The following is a 14,138-nucleotide window of genomic DNA, read 5'->3' as shown; positions in this document are numbered from 1 at the left end:
ACTCTGTCGGGATGGAGACCAATACAATTTGAGGAATTGTTGCGCTTGCAACATGTGCCTTGTTGCGAAGCTAACACGACACAACCAGTCGAGCGCAACATGACTCATGTTGCAAATAAGCGGTTGGCTGTCACGTTGCGAGTGCACGGTTGGCTGATCAGTTTGCTGTTTGCCCCAGATCCAATGGTTCTCGAGGCGGCCGATTCGATGTGAGCTTCAGCCGGCCGATACGTGGGGTCTATTACCCGTGGAAAGGAGTTAGCGCGGTTGAAAATTGCCACGCTCTAGCTGTGCGCGCGGCAGCGCCTCAATATGGCAGCCGGCTGGCTGGCTGGCTGGATCGATCTACCCACCGTTGAGCGGCAGAAACGGACGGGCAGACACAGCCCCCGGCGCGTCGCGCCGCGCGGAGAAGCGGGGCGGCTACGCTATGAAGCTTCCCTCCACCTTCCGTTTCTCTCGCCAGGATGCCCGCGTGAAGTATATCTTGCTAGCTACCACCCCCGCCTTAAAACCACAGGTCGAGCTCAGACACCTTCTTCACGCAGCACAACCTAGAACTCTAGTTCACCATGCAGCAACCACGCGGCGGGTGCTGGGTCGCTCGCCGCCTCCTGGCCGCGCCGGCGCCCCCGCCGGATCCCGCCCATCCGACGGACGCGCAGCCGATGGCGCGCCTGGAGACGGTGTTCAGCGGCACCACCATCGTCCTCTTCGTCGCTACCGTCTCCTACGTCGTCTTCAGCGCGGTCTACGCCTGCATCCGCGCCACCCGCTACGACGCGCACCAACAAGGACACATCTGGGTCGATGGCGACGGCCCAGGGGCGGTGGCGCCGCGGGAGGAGACCAAGCGCGCGCTCGAGACGATCCCCGTGCGGGTGGTAGTCCTGCAGCAGCAGCAGCAGCCCGGCGATGTCATCGGAGGCCGGAAGGAGGAGGAGGTGGACGCCGAAGCCGGCGACTGCGCGGTGTGCCTGGCGGAGTACGCGGCCGGGGACGAGGTGCGGGTGCTCCCGGCGTGCCGCCACGGGTTCCACCGGGAGTGCGTCGACCGCTGGCTGCTCACGCGCGCGCCCACCTGCCCTGTCTGCCGCGCCACGGTGGGTGCTCACGTCGAGGGCGCCGACGCCAAGGAGGACTACGCGGCCGGACACGGCGGTGGCATTGGTTTTGCCGCCGGGTCTCATGCGCTTCCGGAGCCGGTGTGACCGATCAACCGTGAGTGTGGCTCGGCAGATGGCGGTCACGGTTCACTATAGCTATAGTTTAGCTGAACTTCGATGTCTCAAACAGGTTGTTGTTTTCAGTGATCACCCAGCTTATAATAACTAATAAGGATAGCGCGTTTGCTATTTGCAAGTTGCTTGAAATTCAGTGGTGTGTAAGTTGATTTTCGAGAGAAGAAGATGAGGGCAATGGCACACCCGGAGCTCCGTGGCCGAGATTGGGAGTCTTGTCGGGACCTCGCCTTGGACGGAGACGACGCAATTGTCCATGGTGTTGCCCGGCGAGGACGAGGGTTCTAGAGCAAAGGGGATTGATCTGCGAAAGATGCAAAACAATCGAGCGACTTGATCATATATCATGTGTAACCGAACCGAAAATAAGGATTGCGGTTTCATACCATTATAGCGGTAGGGTTCCACTATTGTAGAGGTAACGGACAATAGTCCGCCGTCTAATCAGGAAGGTTTACTTGAGGTAAAACTTTCTTTGCTATGTACCACTAGAAAAGGAGGGCACTGAATTAAGGGGTACATTTGTAATCTTTATCTTGGACGAGGGCGGCCGCACTATCTTATTTCGATCTTATTTGATGAAAGTCCAAGCCATTTGCATCATGCTCTTCCAACTGTCATCGTGCTTCCCCGTGGCAAGCTCTCAAGCAACTATGGTGTCATCAGCAGTCCATGGCAATGTCGTCAGGTCAAAAATTGTAAGAGCATAAAAAGAATGAAAGAAAAAACACTGATGGCAAAATATTCGACAGTAAGCAAGCAAACTATCCATGCAAGTTTCCTTGCGTAAGCTTACCCAAGGAAACTATCCATGCAAGTTTCCTTCTCAGCCAAGCAACTTCCCATAAAAAAGCAGGGTTAACATGTAAGTTTTCCTTCTCGATACACCTTAAAAGTATTGTATTTGTTGATTATTATTTTTGCGTAAAGGACTAACCGCGTGAACGTATTGACAAAAAAGATCACCTCATCATAGAACTACCAAAAAACTACTGTGGCGGTCCTGCTGCAGGAGACCGTGGGTTCCATATCACAAGATTTTGTGAGTGGCAGATCGATGGAACCAAACGGTGTGCACCATTCTGCACTTGCCGCCAAGGGCTAAGGTGGCAACCACTGTTACGTTGGAACGAGTGGTCCAAATTGGGTTGTCATACATTTGGGCTTATTTTCTGTAACATACACAAGGATATAGTGAAGTTTTATAGTCAACCAGGGAGGAACAAGGCCCACTCGAACAGGAGCCAACACGAGACTATACAGAGAAGTGTTGCATGCCAGTGAGCAGTAGCGGGTCGTCTTGTGTTTTCGAGGCGGTGCGGTCTGGATCCATGTACACATCACGGAGGAAGCCAGGAATGCAGGTCTCCAGGTTGCTTAATTAAGTAGGGAATGAATGACATATAGTGTTGGCCGCCTTAGTCCCTGTCGGCAACAACACGTGGCGCACTACATTCCGTTGCAGTGACCCGCCACGCGTGAAATCTTTTCATATGGAACCTGCAGCCATAGGTTACGGCGGCAAGCCTTACCCATCTGCTGAGGCGGCAAGAGTGACACAGGTTGTTTGTTAGACCTGTTGGTACAGTAGTTTTGCCAACTCTATTCATTGGTGGTCTTTTCTGGCAATATGTTCGCGCATATGGTCCTTTACGACAAAAATTGATGCATTTTCCTACAAACTTAGTCAAACTTTGCACCATTTCACTTGAGACAAAGTTTATAAGCCTTCTTTGGGGAAACGGAAGGAGTAGCATCTTCTCTCTCATGCTTCAATACAATGATCACATGAGTTGCCTAACATGATTGTGATCTATTCATTGTAATTTGCAGTGAAACATCTCTACTCTTATAAAAAACCGAGTTGGTGATGATGGTGTGCCCGCCATCTTACAATATAGACCGTCCGATCTATATCTGACGGATAGAAAGCAAACTGTGGTAATTTTGCAAAAAGATACCTGCATCTCTCTCCACATTTGCAGATAAGGTCTTCTCGTTCATCTTTATCTCCCACAACCTCATAATTGAGCAATTATAAAAGGAAGCCTCTGGAACAATCTGACATGGTGGCCGCTGCTGGCATCGTCCATCCCCATGCCTCCGCCCAGTCCGACCACCAATCACCACCATGCCCCACTCCTCCTCACCTTATCTCTCCTCTTTCTCGAGATATCATTAGTTTTTACACATGGGATTACTCCCGCATGGGTCAATCACAATAGGTGTTTTACTAAAAAATGCATCTTGATGTTCCGTGCAATGCATGGGCATCTTGCTAGTTATTATATATATGATGAATTACTACTTTATGATCATATTATACATGTTGATTTGCATGTCATATAGATGAATATTGCTCTCCATTTATTTGTCTAATCATTTGTTAGGTTAGTTGAAAGATCGATAGAGCAACGGATGTTGAAGACAAGTCAACGGGGAATTGTGTGTTATAAAAACGGATGACATCACCTTGGACGAGATTGGACGGAGATGAGGGCAATGGCCCACCCGGAGCTCCGTGGCCGAGATTGGGAGTCTTGTCCGGACCTCGCCTTGGATGGAGACGACGCAACTGTACATGGTGTTGCCCGGTGAGGACGAGGGTTCTAGAGCAAAGGGGATTGAACTAGGAAAGATGCAAAACAATCAAGCGACTTGATCATATATCATGTGTAACCGAACCAAAAATAAGGATTGCGGTTTCATACCATTATAGCGATAGGTTTCCACTATCGTAGAGGTAACGGACAATAGTCTGCCTTCTAATCAGGAAGGTTTACTTGAGGCAAAGCTTTCTTTGCTATGTACCACCAGAAAAGGAGGGCACTGAATTAAGGGGTACATTTGTAATCTTTATCTTGGACGAGGGCGGTCGCACTATCTTATTTCGATCCTATTTGATGAAAGTCCAAGCCATTTGCATCATGCTCTTCCAACTGTCATCGTGCTTCCCCGTGGCAAGTTCTCAAGCAACTATGGTGTCATCAGCAGTCCATGGCAATGTCGCCGGGTCAAAAATTGTAAGAGCATAAAAAGAATGAAAGAAAAAACACTCATGGCAAAATATTCAACAGTAAGCAAGCTAACTATCCATGCAAGTTTCCTTGCGTAAGCAAGCAAACTATCCATGCAAGTTTCCTTCTCAGCCAAGCAACTTCGCAAAAAAATCAGGGTTAACATGTATGTTTTCCTTCTCCATACACCTTAAAAGTATTGTAGTTGTTGATAAAAAAATTTGCGTAAAGGACTACCCGCGGGAAAGTATTGCCAAAAAAGATCACCTCATCATAGAACTACCAAAAAACTACCGTGGCGGTCCTGCTGCAGGAAACCGCAGGTTCCATATCAAAAGATTTTGTGAGTGGCAGATCGATGGAACTGAACGGTGTGCACCATGTGGCACTTGCCGCCAAGGGCTAAGGCGGCAAGTACTGTTATGTTGGAACGAGTGGTCCAAATTGGGTTGTCATACATTTGGGCTTATTTTGTGTAACATACGCAAGGATATATTGAAGTTTTATAGTCAACTAGGGAGGAACAAGGCCCACTCGAACATGAGCCAACACGAGACTATACAGAGAAGTGTTGCATGCCAGTGAGCAGTAGCGGGTCATCTTATGTTTTCGAGGCGGTGCGGTCTGGATCCATGTACACATCACGGAGGAAGCCAGGAATGCAGGTCTCCATGTTGCTTAATTAAGTAGGGAATGAATGACATATAGTGTTGGTCGCCTTAGTCCCTGTCGGCAACAACGCGTGGTGCACTACATTCCGTTGCAGTGACCTGCCACGCGTGAAATCTTTTCATATGGACTTGCAGCCACAGGTTACGGCGGCAAGCCTTACCCCATCTGCTGAGGCGGCAAGAGTGACACCGGTTGTTTGTTAGACCTGTTGGTACAGTAGTTTTGGCAACTCTATTCATTGGTGGTCTTTTCTGGCAATATGTTCGCGCATATGGTCCTTTACGACAAAAATTGATGCATTTTCCTACAAACTTAGTCAAACTTTGCACCATTTCACTTGAGACAAAGTTTATATGCCTTCTTTGGGGAAATGGAAGGAGTAGCATCTTCTCTCTCATGCTTCAATACAATGATCACATGAGTTGCCTAACATGATTGTGATCTATTCATTGTAATTTGCAGTGAATCATCTCTACACTTATAAAAAAACCGATTTGGTGATGATGGTGTGCCTGCCATCTTACAATATAGACCGTCCGATCTATATCTGACGGATAGAAAGCACACTATGGTTATTTTGCAAAAAGATACCCGTAACTCTCTCCACATTTGCAGATAAGGTCTTCCCTCGTTCATCTTTATCTCCCACAACCTCATAATTGAGCAATTAAAAAAGGAAGCCTCTGGAACAATCTAACATGGTGGCCGCTATTGGCATCGTCCATCTCTATGCCTCCGCTCAGTCCGACCACCAATCACCACCATGCCCCACTCCTCCTCACCATATCTCTCCTCTTTCTCCAGATATCATTAGTTTTTACACATGGGATTACTCCCGCATGGGTCAATCACAACGGGTGTTTTACTAAAAAATGCAACTTGATGTTCCGTGCAATGCATGGGCATCTTGCTAGTTATTATATATGATGAATTACTACTTTATGATCATATTATACATGTTTATTTGCATGCCATATAGATGAATATTGCTCTCCATTTATTTGTCTAATCATTGGTTAGGTTAGTTGAAAGATCGATAGAGCAATGGATGTTAAAGACAAGTCAATGGGGAATTGTGTGCTATAAAAAGGGATGGCATCACCTTGGACGAGATTGGATGGAGATGAGGGCAATGGCACACCCGGAGCTCCGTGGCAAAGATTGGGAGTCTTGTCCAGACCTCGCCTTGGACGGAGATGACGCAACTGTCCATGGTGTTGCCCGGCGAGGACGAGGGTTCTAGAGCAAAGGGGATTGATCTGCGAAAGATGAAAAACAATCGAGCGACTTGATCATATATCATGTGTAACCGAACCGAAAAATAAGGATTGCGGTTTCATACCATTATAGCGGTAGGGTTCCACTATCGTAGAGGTAATGGAGAATAGTCTGCCGTCTAATCAGGAAGGTTTACTTGAGGTAAAGCTTTCTTTGCTATGTACCACCAGAAAAGGAGGGCACTAAATTAAGGGGTACATTTGTAATCTTTATGTTGGACGAGGGCGGCCGCACTATCTTATTTCGATCTTATTTGATGAAAGTCCAAGCCATTTGCATCATGCTCTTCCAACTTTCATCGCGCTTCCCCGTGACAAGCTCTCAAGCAACTATGGTGTCATCAGCAGTCCATGGCAATGTCGCCAGGTCGAAAATTGTAAGAGCATAAAAAGAATGAAAGAAAAAACACTGATTGCAAAATATCCGACATTAAGCAAGCAAACTATCCATGCAAGTTTCCTTGCGTAAGCTTACACAAGGAAACTATCCATGCAAGTTTCCTTCTCAGCCAAGCAACTTCCCATAAAAAAGCAGGGTTAACATGTAAATTTTCCTTCTCGATATACCATAAAAGTATTGTAGTTGTTGATAATTTTTTTTTGCGTAAATGACTACCCGCGCAAACGTATTGCCAAAAAAGATCACCTCGGAATAGAACTACCAAAAAACTACCGTGGCGGTCCTGCTGCAGGAGACCACGGGTTCCATATCACAAGATTTTGTGAGTGGCAGATCGATGGAACCGAACCGTGTGCACTATGTGGCACTTGCCGCCAAGGGCTAAGGCGGCAAGCACTGTTATGTTGGAACGAGTGGTCCAAATTGGGTTGTCATACATTTGGGCTTATTTTGTGTAACATACACAAGGATATAGTGAAGTTTTATAGTCAACTAGGGAGGAACAAGGCCCACTTGAACAGGAGCCAACACGAGACTATACAGAGAAGTGTTGCATGCCAGTGAGCAGTAGCGGGTCGTCTTGTGTTTTCAAGGCGGTGCGGTCTGGATCCATGTACACATCACGGAGGAAGCCAGGAATGTAGGTCTCCAGGTTGCTTAATTAAGTAGGGAATGAATGACATATAGTGTTGGCCGCCTTAGTCCCTGTCGGCAACAACACATGGTGCACTATGTTCTGTTGCAGCGACCCGCCACGCTTGAAATCTTTTCATATGGAACCTGAAGCCACAACTTTCGGCGGCAAGCCTTACCCCATCTGTTGAGGCGGCAAGAGTGACACAAGTTGTTTGTTAGACCTGTTGGTACAGTAGTTTTGGCAACTCTATTCATGGGTGGTCTTTTCTGGCAATATGTTCGCGCATATGGTCCTTTACGACAAAAAATGATGCATTTCCCTACAAACTTAGTCAAACTTTGCACCATTTCACTTGAGACAAAGTTTATATGCCTTCTTTGGGGAAACAGAAGGAGTAGCATCTTCTCTCTCATTCTTCAATTTGCCTAACATGATTGTGATCTATTCATTGTAATTTGCAGTGAAACATCTCTACTCTTATAAAAAACCGATTTGGTGATGATGGTGTGCCTGCCATCTTACAATATAGACCGTCCGATCTATATCTGACGGATAGAAAGCAAACTATGGTTATTTTGCAAAAAGATACCTGCAACTCTCTCCACATTTGCAGATAAGGTCTTCCCTCGTTCATCTTTATCTCCAACAACCTCATAATTGAGCAATTTAAAAAAGGAAGCCTCTAGAACAATCTATCATGGTGGCCGCTGTTGGCATCGTCCATCCCTATGCCTCCGCTCAGTCCGACCACCAATCACCACCACGCCCCACTCCTCCTCACCTTATCTCTCCTCTTTCTCGAGATATCATTAGTTTTTACACATGGGATTACTCCCGCATGGGTCAATCACAACAGGTATTTTACTAAAATATGCATCTTGATGTTTATATATGACCGAATCACTACTTTATGATCATACTATACATGTTGATTTGCATGCCATATAGATGAATATTGCTCTCCATTTATTTGTCTAATCATTGGTTAGGTTAGTTGAAAGATTGATAGAGCAAGGGATGTTAAAGACAAGTCTACCTCACTAAGGACCAAAATTGTGATGAGTGTGTGGTGATGCGAATGATTATTATGGATGTCGGTCTATAGATTTATAGACTCATTACAACATTGGCTATAATTTGTCATGAATTCTCCCATTGTTCAGTGGACATACCTATTCTTATATTCATAAGTCACTCTTACTTGGAAAGATGCTACCAGTGAACCTATGAATACAAGTCCAATCTACTTACGAAAACAGCAGCAGCAACAACTTTACTTTTACATGCACTTTTATTTTCCGTAATTACTTATTTTGAAAATATAAAAAAAGTTTTGGCCACATTATACACTCATAGCTTGCTGCAACTAGCAAATACAGTGAGATGGCATTCTCACTAGACTCATTGGGGGACATAGTTAGGTTCTTGATCTGTGTTGCAGAATTGATGACCGGGGCTATTGTTCTCAACTAAGGGAAACTTGTGTGCTAGCTACAAACACTTACACTTGGGGGACCAAAAACTTGTATCCCCATACATTGGTGTAAGAAAGAACCTCCCAACCTAGGTATCTTGTAGTTAAAGTTTGAGAAGTAAATAAGGTTGTTGACCAAGATGTCAAGCAAACTTTGAAGCAAGATTTTTTATGAGCTAAGAACCGGGTGGGTATACATAACCTTCCATTGGAGAGTTTTAGAGAGTAGGTTGTGGAGTATCTCATTTTATCTTGTACAATAGTTTGCCAAAGATTTATAAAGAAAGAACTCATAAGCTTCTCTCCCTAGATATTGTGTTCATTGTTCTTCTGCTTGACTAAATTATGTCATTGACAAGTGCGATCTAATGACCCTTGTGTCTCCCCAAGTTTCACAACACATTATCATCACGAATTGCTCTAAGGGAATAGTATGTCAATTTATCCTCTTCTTGGCTTACATTGTTCTTCTTTGTGGGTGAATCAAGAGCACCAAGTCTTTGCGAGGGCATGCTCAACTAGATACTAAAGCATCTGGTAAAAAACAGATCCTGGAGTATTTATGTGTTCTAGATCATAGACTTGAGCACGGTGGGATATTTTTGGTGCTTGTTTGTTTCATATCAGACAAGATAATGAATGAGACTCATGGCAAGCCCCTTTATTCACATAAAGTAAATATATATTCAATGATGTTACATGAAATGTCAGGGATCACACCAAAATAAAATTTTAAGGTTACCATGGATGTCAGCAACTACCTCACACGGGATATGTATGTTAAGATTATCTTACATCACAATCCCTCACCCAGACGACCGACCAGCCTAAAACTAGGACAATTGGCCCTTTTATTTGTAAAAAGGTGAGTCTTTGCTTTTCTTGAGACACCACTTGAACTCAGACCTGTAGATGTACCCAATCTATGGAAATCCCTGGAGGGTTGCCACGAACATCAAAGGCCACTCATGCTTATACAAGCAGGAGATGATTGGATAAACCTATGCTTCTAATACTTCAAGTCTGTGACATCATAAAACTCAACCATGAACAAGGTTGCCTCTTAACTAAAACTGTGTAATGGGAAAGTTACATATGTTGATATTATAGACAAGACTGTATGTTCGTATCTTCCTTCCATCCCACAAATATGGTACTGCGAGAGCAATACATGCATCCTCTAAGAAAAAGAGCAATACGTGTATATGGATCATGCCAACTATGATGAGTTTATCTCTGTCATATTGGTTGTACGGAAGAAAAATGTACTTATGAAGAATCATAGTGCTTGTCCCAGTGTACCATGCTATGCTTAGAGAAAATTCCATCATTTGAAATACTGATAGTTTCATTGGTCACAAAAAAGATAGTGGGCAATGCTAAGGGAAATAAAAGAATATGGGTAGTTCATTCAAAAAAAGAGTAAAACAAAAGAGGTAGATGAAAATTCAAGAAGGCATATACAAGTGTTGAACGATGTAATAAACAATATGGTTGTTTTAGGTGTGGAAATGCGTGATGAGCATAAAGGAAATATGCCCTAGAGGCAATAATAAAGTTGTATTTATATTTCCTTATATCATGATAAATGTTTATTATTCATGCTAGAATTATATTAACCGGAAACTTAGTACATGAGTGAATACATAGACAAAACAGAGTGTCCCTAGTATGCCTCTACTTGACTAGCTCGTTAATCAAATATGGTTATGTTTCCTGGCCATAAACATGTGTTGTCATTTGATGAACGGGATCACATCATAAGAGAATGATGTGATGGAGAAGACCCATCCGTTAGCTTAGCATAATGATCGATAAGATTTATTGCTATTGCTTTCTTCATGACTTATACATGTTCCTCTGACTATGAGATTATTCAACTCCCGAATACCGGAGGAACACCTTGTGTGCTATCAAACGTCACAACATAACTGGGTGATTATAAAGATGCTCTACAGGTGTCACTACAAAAAATACACTTCCTTGATGATACTTATTTGTCACAGTAGGTCACGTTTTCTGTCATACATGTACATCCATGACAATTTTATGACAGAATCAAGATAGTCATACTTGTGTTGTCGTAGAAGTGTTCCATGACATTACCAAAATTATCATCACGGAAGTGTCCACTTCCATGACGATAAATCGCGTGTCATAGAAGTGCTTTCATCAAGGGTGACCGACACGTGGCATCCACCGTAATGGCTCGCCATTAAGCTATCGGGTCCGGTTTTGGATCCGATAACCTATTAACAGCCCTGACCAATAGGGATTTCCACGTGTAAAATCATCATTGGTTGGAGGAAACATGTGTCGGCTCACCGTTGGGACAGATGTCATCCACTCATTGGACCGAAGGCGCCTATGATACGTCGACACGTGGCACGGCCCAACAGAGGCCCATCCACATGAAAAGGCCGACCCGTTTGACTTGGTCAAAAGGTGGCGGGCCGGCCCACAGAAAGCATGTTAATGGATCATTCGCGTATAGCCCATTTACAGCCCACTAACCCAGGGCCCATTACGACCTATCCAAATTAGGCCCAGTAGCGTCATCTGGGCCATCCAATATGATTCCAACCCGTTTTAACTTCGGGCCCATGTATGGCTCATGACGTTTTTCAGCCCATATGAGGCCCTTTGTAACTCTTGGCCCATTAACGGCCCGTGGTGAAGCTGGCCCGTAATGAACAGTGTATCACTTTATACACATTAATGGCCCATTATTCCATTGGGCCGTTTCCAGCCCATGTTATCTTTCGGCCTTCTTAGGGCCCATTTATTCTTGGGCTCATTTCCAGCATTCGGTTACTTACGACCCATTACTGTAATTTTCTACTTGTGGGCCAAATTCAGCCCGTGGTTACAGTCGACCCGTTTGTGGCCCATTAATACGTTGGGCCGTTTTCATAGCGTCATCAAATACGGCCGATTAATGATGGCCCGTTATGGTCAGCCCATGAACGGACGATTCCAACTCTAGCGTGTTTACGACCATAATGCGGTCTGTTATTGGCCCATGTTTGGCCAATCGATCATACGGCCCGTAGAAGGCCCATTGATGATACGTCCCGTAGAAGGCCCATAGATGATACGGCCCGTAGAAGGCCCATTGTGTCTATGAGCCGTAGAAGGCCCATTGTTTCTACGCCCCGTAGAAGGCCCATTGTTTCTACGACCCGTAGGAGGCCCAGTGTCACTACAGTAAATATGTAGCCCATGGTTATTGTGGCCTAGTTTTCAAAAATAGGTTATTGTGGCCACTAGGAAACCGCGAAAAAAGAATTGCACCGACTACAAGCAAATAAATAAACACGACAACAAAGAAATAAATAAGCAAGTAACTTATGCTAGGCTATCACGGCTATTACACATATTACATCCACTTGGCATCAAACTTCGTGATACGTCCATTTTGCATCATACTTTTATATCGATATTTATTGCATTATGGGCTGTTATTACACGTTATGTCACAATACTTATGGCTATTCTCTCTTGTTTTACAAGGTTTAACATGAAGAGGGAGAATGCCGGCAGCTGGAATTCTGGGCAGGAAAAGGAGCAAATATTGGAGACCTATTCTGCACAGCTCCAAAACTCCTGAAACTCCATGAAAGTCATTTTTGGAATTAATAAGAATCATTGAGCGAGAGAAGTACCAGAGGGATCCCACACCCTGGCCACGTGGGTGGGGGGTGCGTCCACCCCTACCGGGCGCACCCCCTGCCTCGTGGGCCCCCTGGTGGCCCTCCGATGCCCATCTTTTGCTATATGGAGTCTTTTACCCAGGAAAAAAAATCATAAGCAAGCTTACGGGACGAAACTCCGCCGCCACGAGGCGGAACCTTGGCGGAACCAATCTAGGGCTCCGGCGGAGCTGCTCTGCCTAGGAAACATCCCTCCGGGAGGGGGAAATCATCATCATCTTCATCACCATCAATCCTCTCATCGGGAGGGGGTCAATCTCCATCAACATCTTCACCAGTACCATCTCCTCTCAAACCCTAGTTCATCTCTTGTATCCAATATTTGTACCCAAACCTCAGATTGGTACCTGTGGGTTGCTAGTAGTGTTGATTACTCCTTGTAGTTGATGCTAGTTGGTTTATTTGGTGGAAGATCATATGTTCAAATCCTTAATGCATATTAATACCCCTCTGATTATGAACATGAATATGCTTTGTGAGTAGTTACATTTGTTCCTGAGGACATGGGTGAAGTCTTGCTATTAGTAGTCATGTGAATTTGGTATTCGTTTGATATTTTTATGAGATGTATGTTGTCTCTCCTCTAGTGGTGTTATGTGAACGTCGACTACATGACACTTCACCATTATTTGTGCCTAGAGGAAGGCATTGGGAAGTAATAAGTAGATGATGGGTTGCTAGAGTGACAGAAGCTTAAACCCTAGTTTATGCATTGCTTCGTAAGGGGCTGATTTGGATCCACTTGTTTCATGCTACTGTTAGGTTTACCTTAATACTTCTTTTGTAGTTGCGGATGCTTGCAGTAGGGGTTAATCATAAGTGGGATGCTTGTCCAAGAAAGGGCAGTACCCAAGCACCGGTGCACCCACATATCAAATTATCAAAGTAACGAACATGAATCATATGAGCATGATGAAAACTAGCTTGACGATAATTCCCATGTGTCCTTGGGAGCGATTTTCTCATTATAAGAACTTGTCCAGGCTTGTCTTTTGCTACAAAAAGGATTGGGCCACCTTGCTGCACTTTATTTACTTTCATTGCTTGTTACCTGTTGCAAATTATCTTATCACAAAACTATCTGTTACCTACAATTTTAGTGCTTGCAGAGAATACCTTACTGAAAACCGCTTGTCATTTCCTTCTGCTCCTTGTTGGGTTTGACACTCTTACTTATCGAAAGGACTACGATAGATCCCCTATACTTGTGGGTCATCAAGACTCTTTTCTGGCGCCATTGCCGGGGAGTGAAGCGCCTTTGGTGAGTGGAACTTGGTAAGGAAATATTTATACAGTGTGCTGAAATTTTCTGTCACTTGTTACTATGGAAACTAATCCTTTGAGGGGCTTGTTCGGGGCATCTTTGCCCCGACCAGTAGAGCAAAGAGTTTCTCCTCAACCTACTGAACCTACTGAAAATGTTTAGTTTGAGATTCCTTCGGGTATGATAGAGAAACTGCTAGCTAATCCCTTTGCAGGAGATGGAACATTGCATCCCGATTTACACCTTATCTATGTGGATGAAGTTTGTGGATTATTTAAGCTTGCAGGTATTCCCGATGATGTTGTTAAGAGGAAGGTCTTCCCTTTATCTTTGAAGGGAGATGCATTGACATGGTATAGGCTATGTGATGATACGGGATCTTGGGACTATAAACGATTGAAATTGGAATTTCACCAGAAGTTCTATCCTATGCATCTTGTTCA

At 44.6% G+C, this 14,138-nt stretch overlaps 1 protein-coding gene across 1 annotated transcript; it reads left to right on the top strand.

The window, feature by feature from the left end:
• Positions 1–586: 586 nt before the first annotated feature.
• LOC119305985 (E3 ubiquitin-protein ligase Os03g0188200-like) lies at positions 587–1,315 on the top strand. Its single transcript, XM_037582352.1, has one exon. The coding sequence runs from the start codon at positions 669–671 to the stop codon at positions 1,209–1,211; it is 543 nt and encodes a 180-aa protein (XP_037438249.1). The 5' UTR covers positions 587–668; the 3' UTR covers positions 1,212–1,315.
• The last annotated feature ends 12,823 nt before the right edge of the window (positions 1,316–14,138 follow it).

The sequence above is a fragment of the Triticum dicoccoides genome, chromosome 5B (assembly GCF_002162155.2).
Source record: "Triticum dicoccoides isolate Atlit2015 ecotype Zavitan chromosome 5B, WEW_v2.0, whole genome shotgun sequence".
Classification (NCBI taxonomy): domain Eukaryota; kingdom Viridiplantae; phylum Streptophyta; class Magnoliopsida; order Poales; family Poaceae; genus Triticum; species Triticum dicoccoides.
The sequence above is the reverse complement of the archived record's forward strand: the minus strand, read 5'-3'. Positions and strand labels throughout refer to the sequence as shown.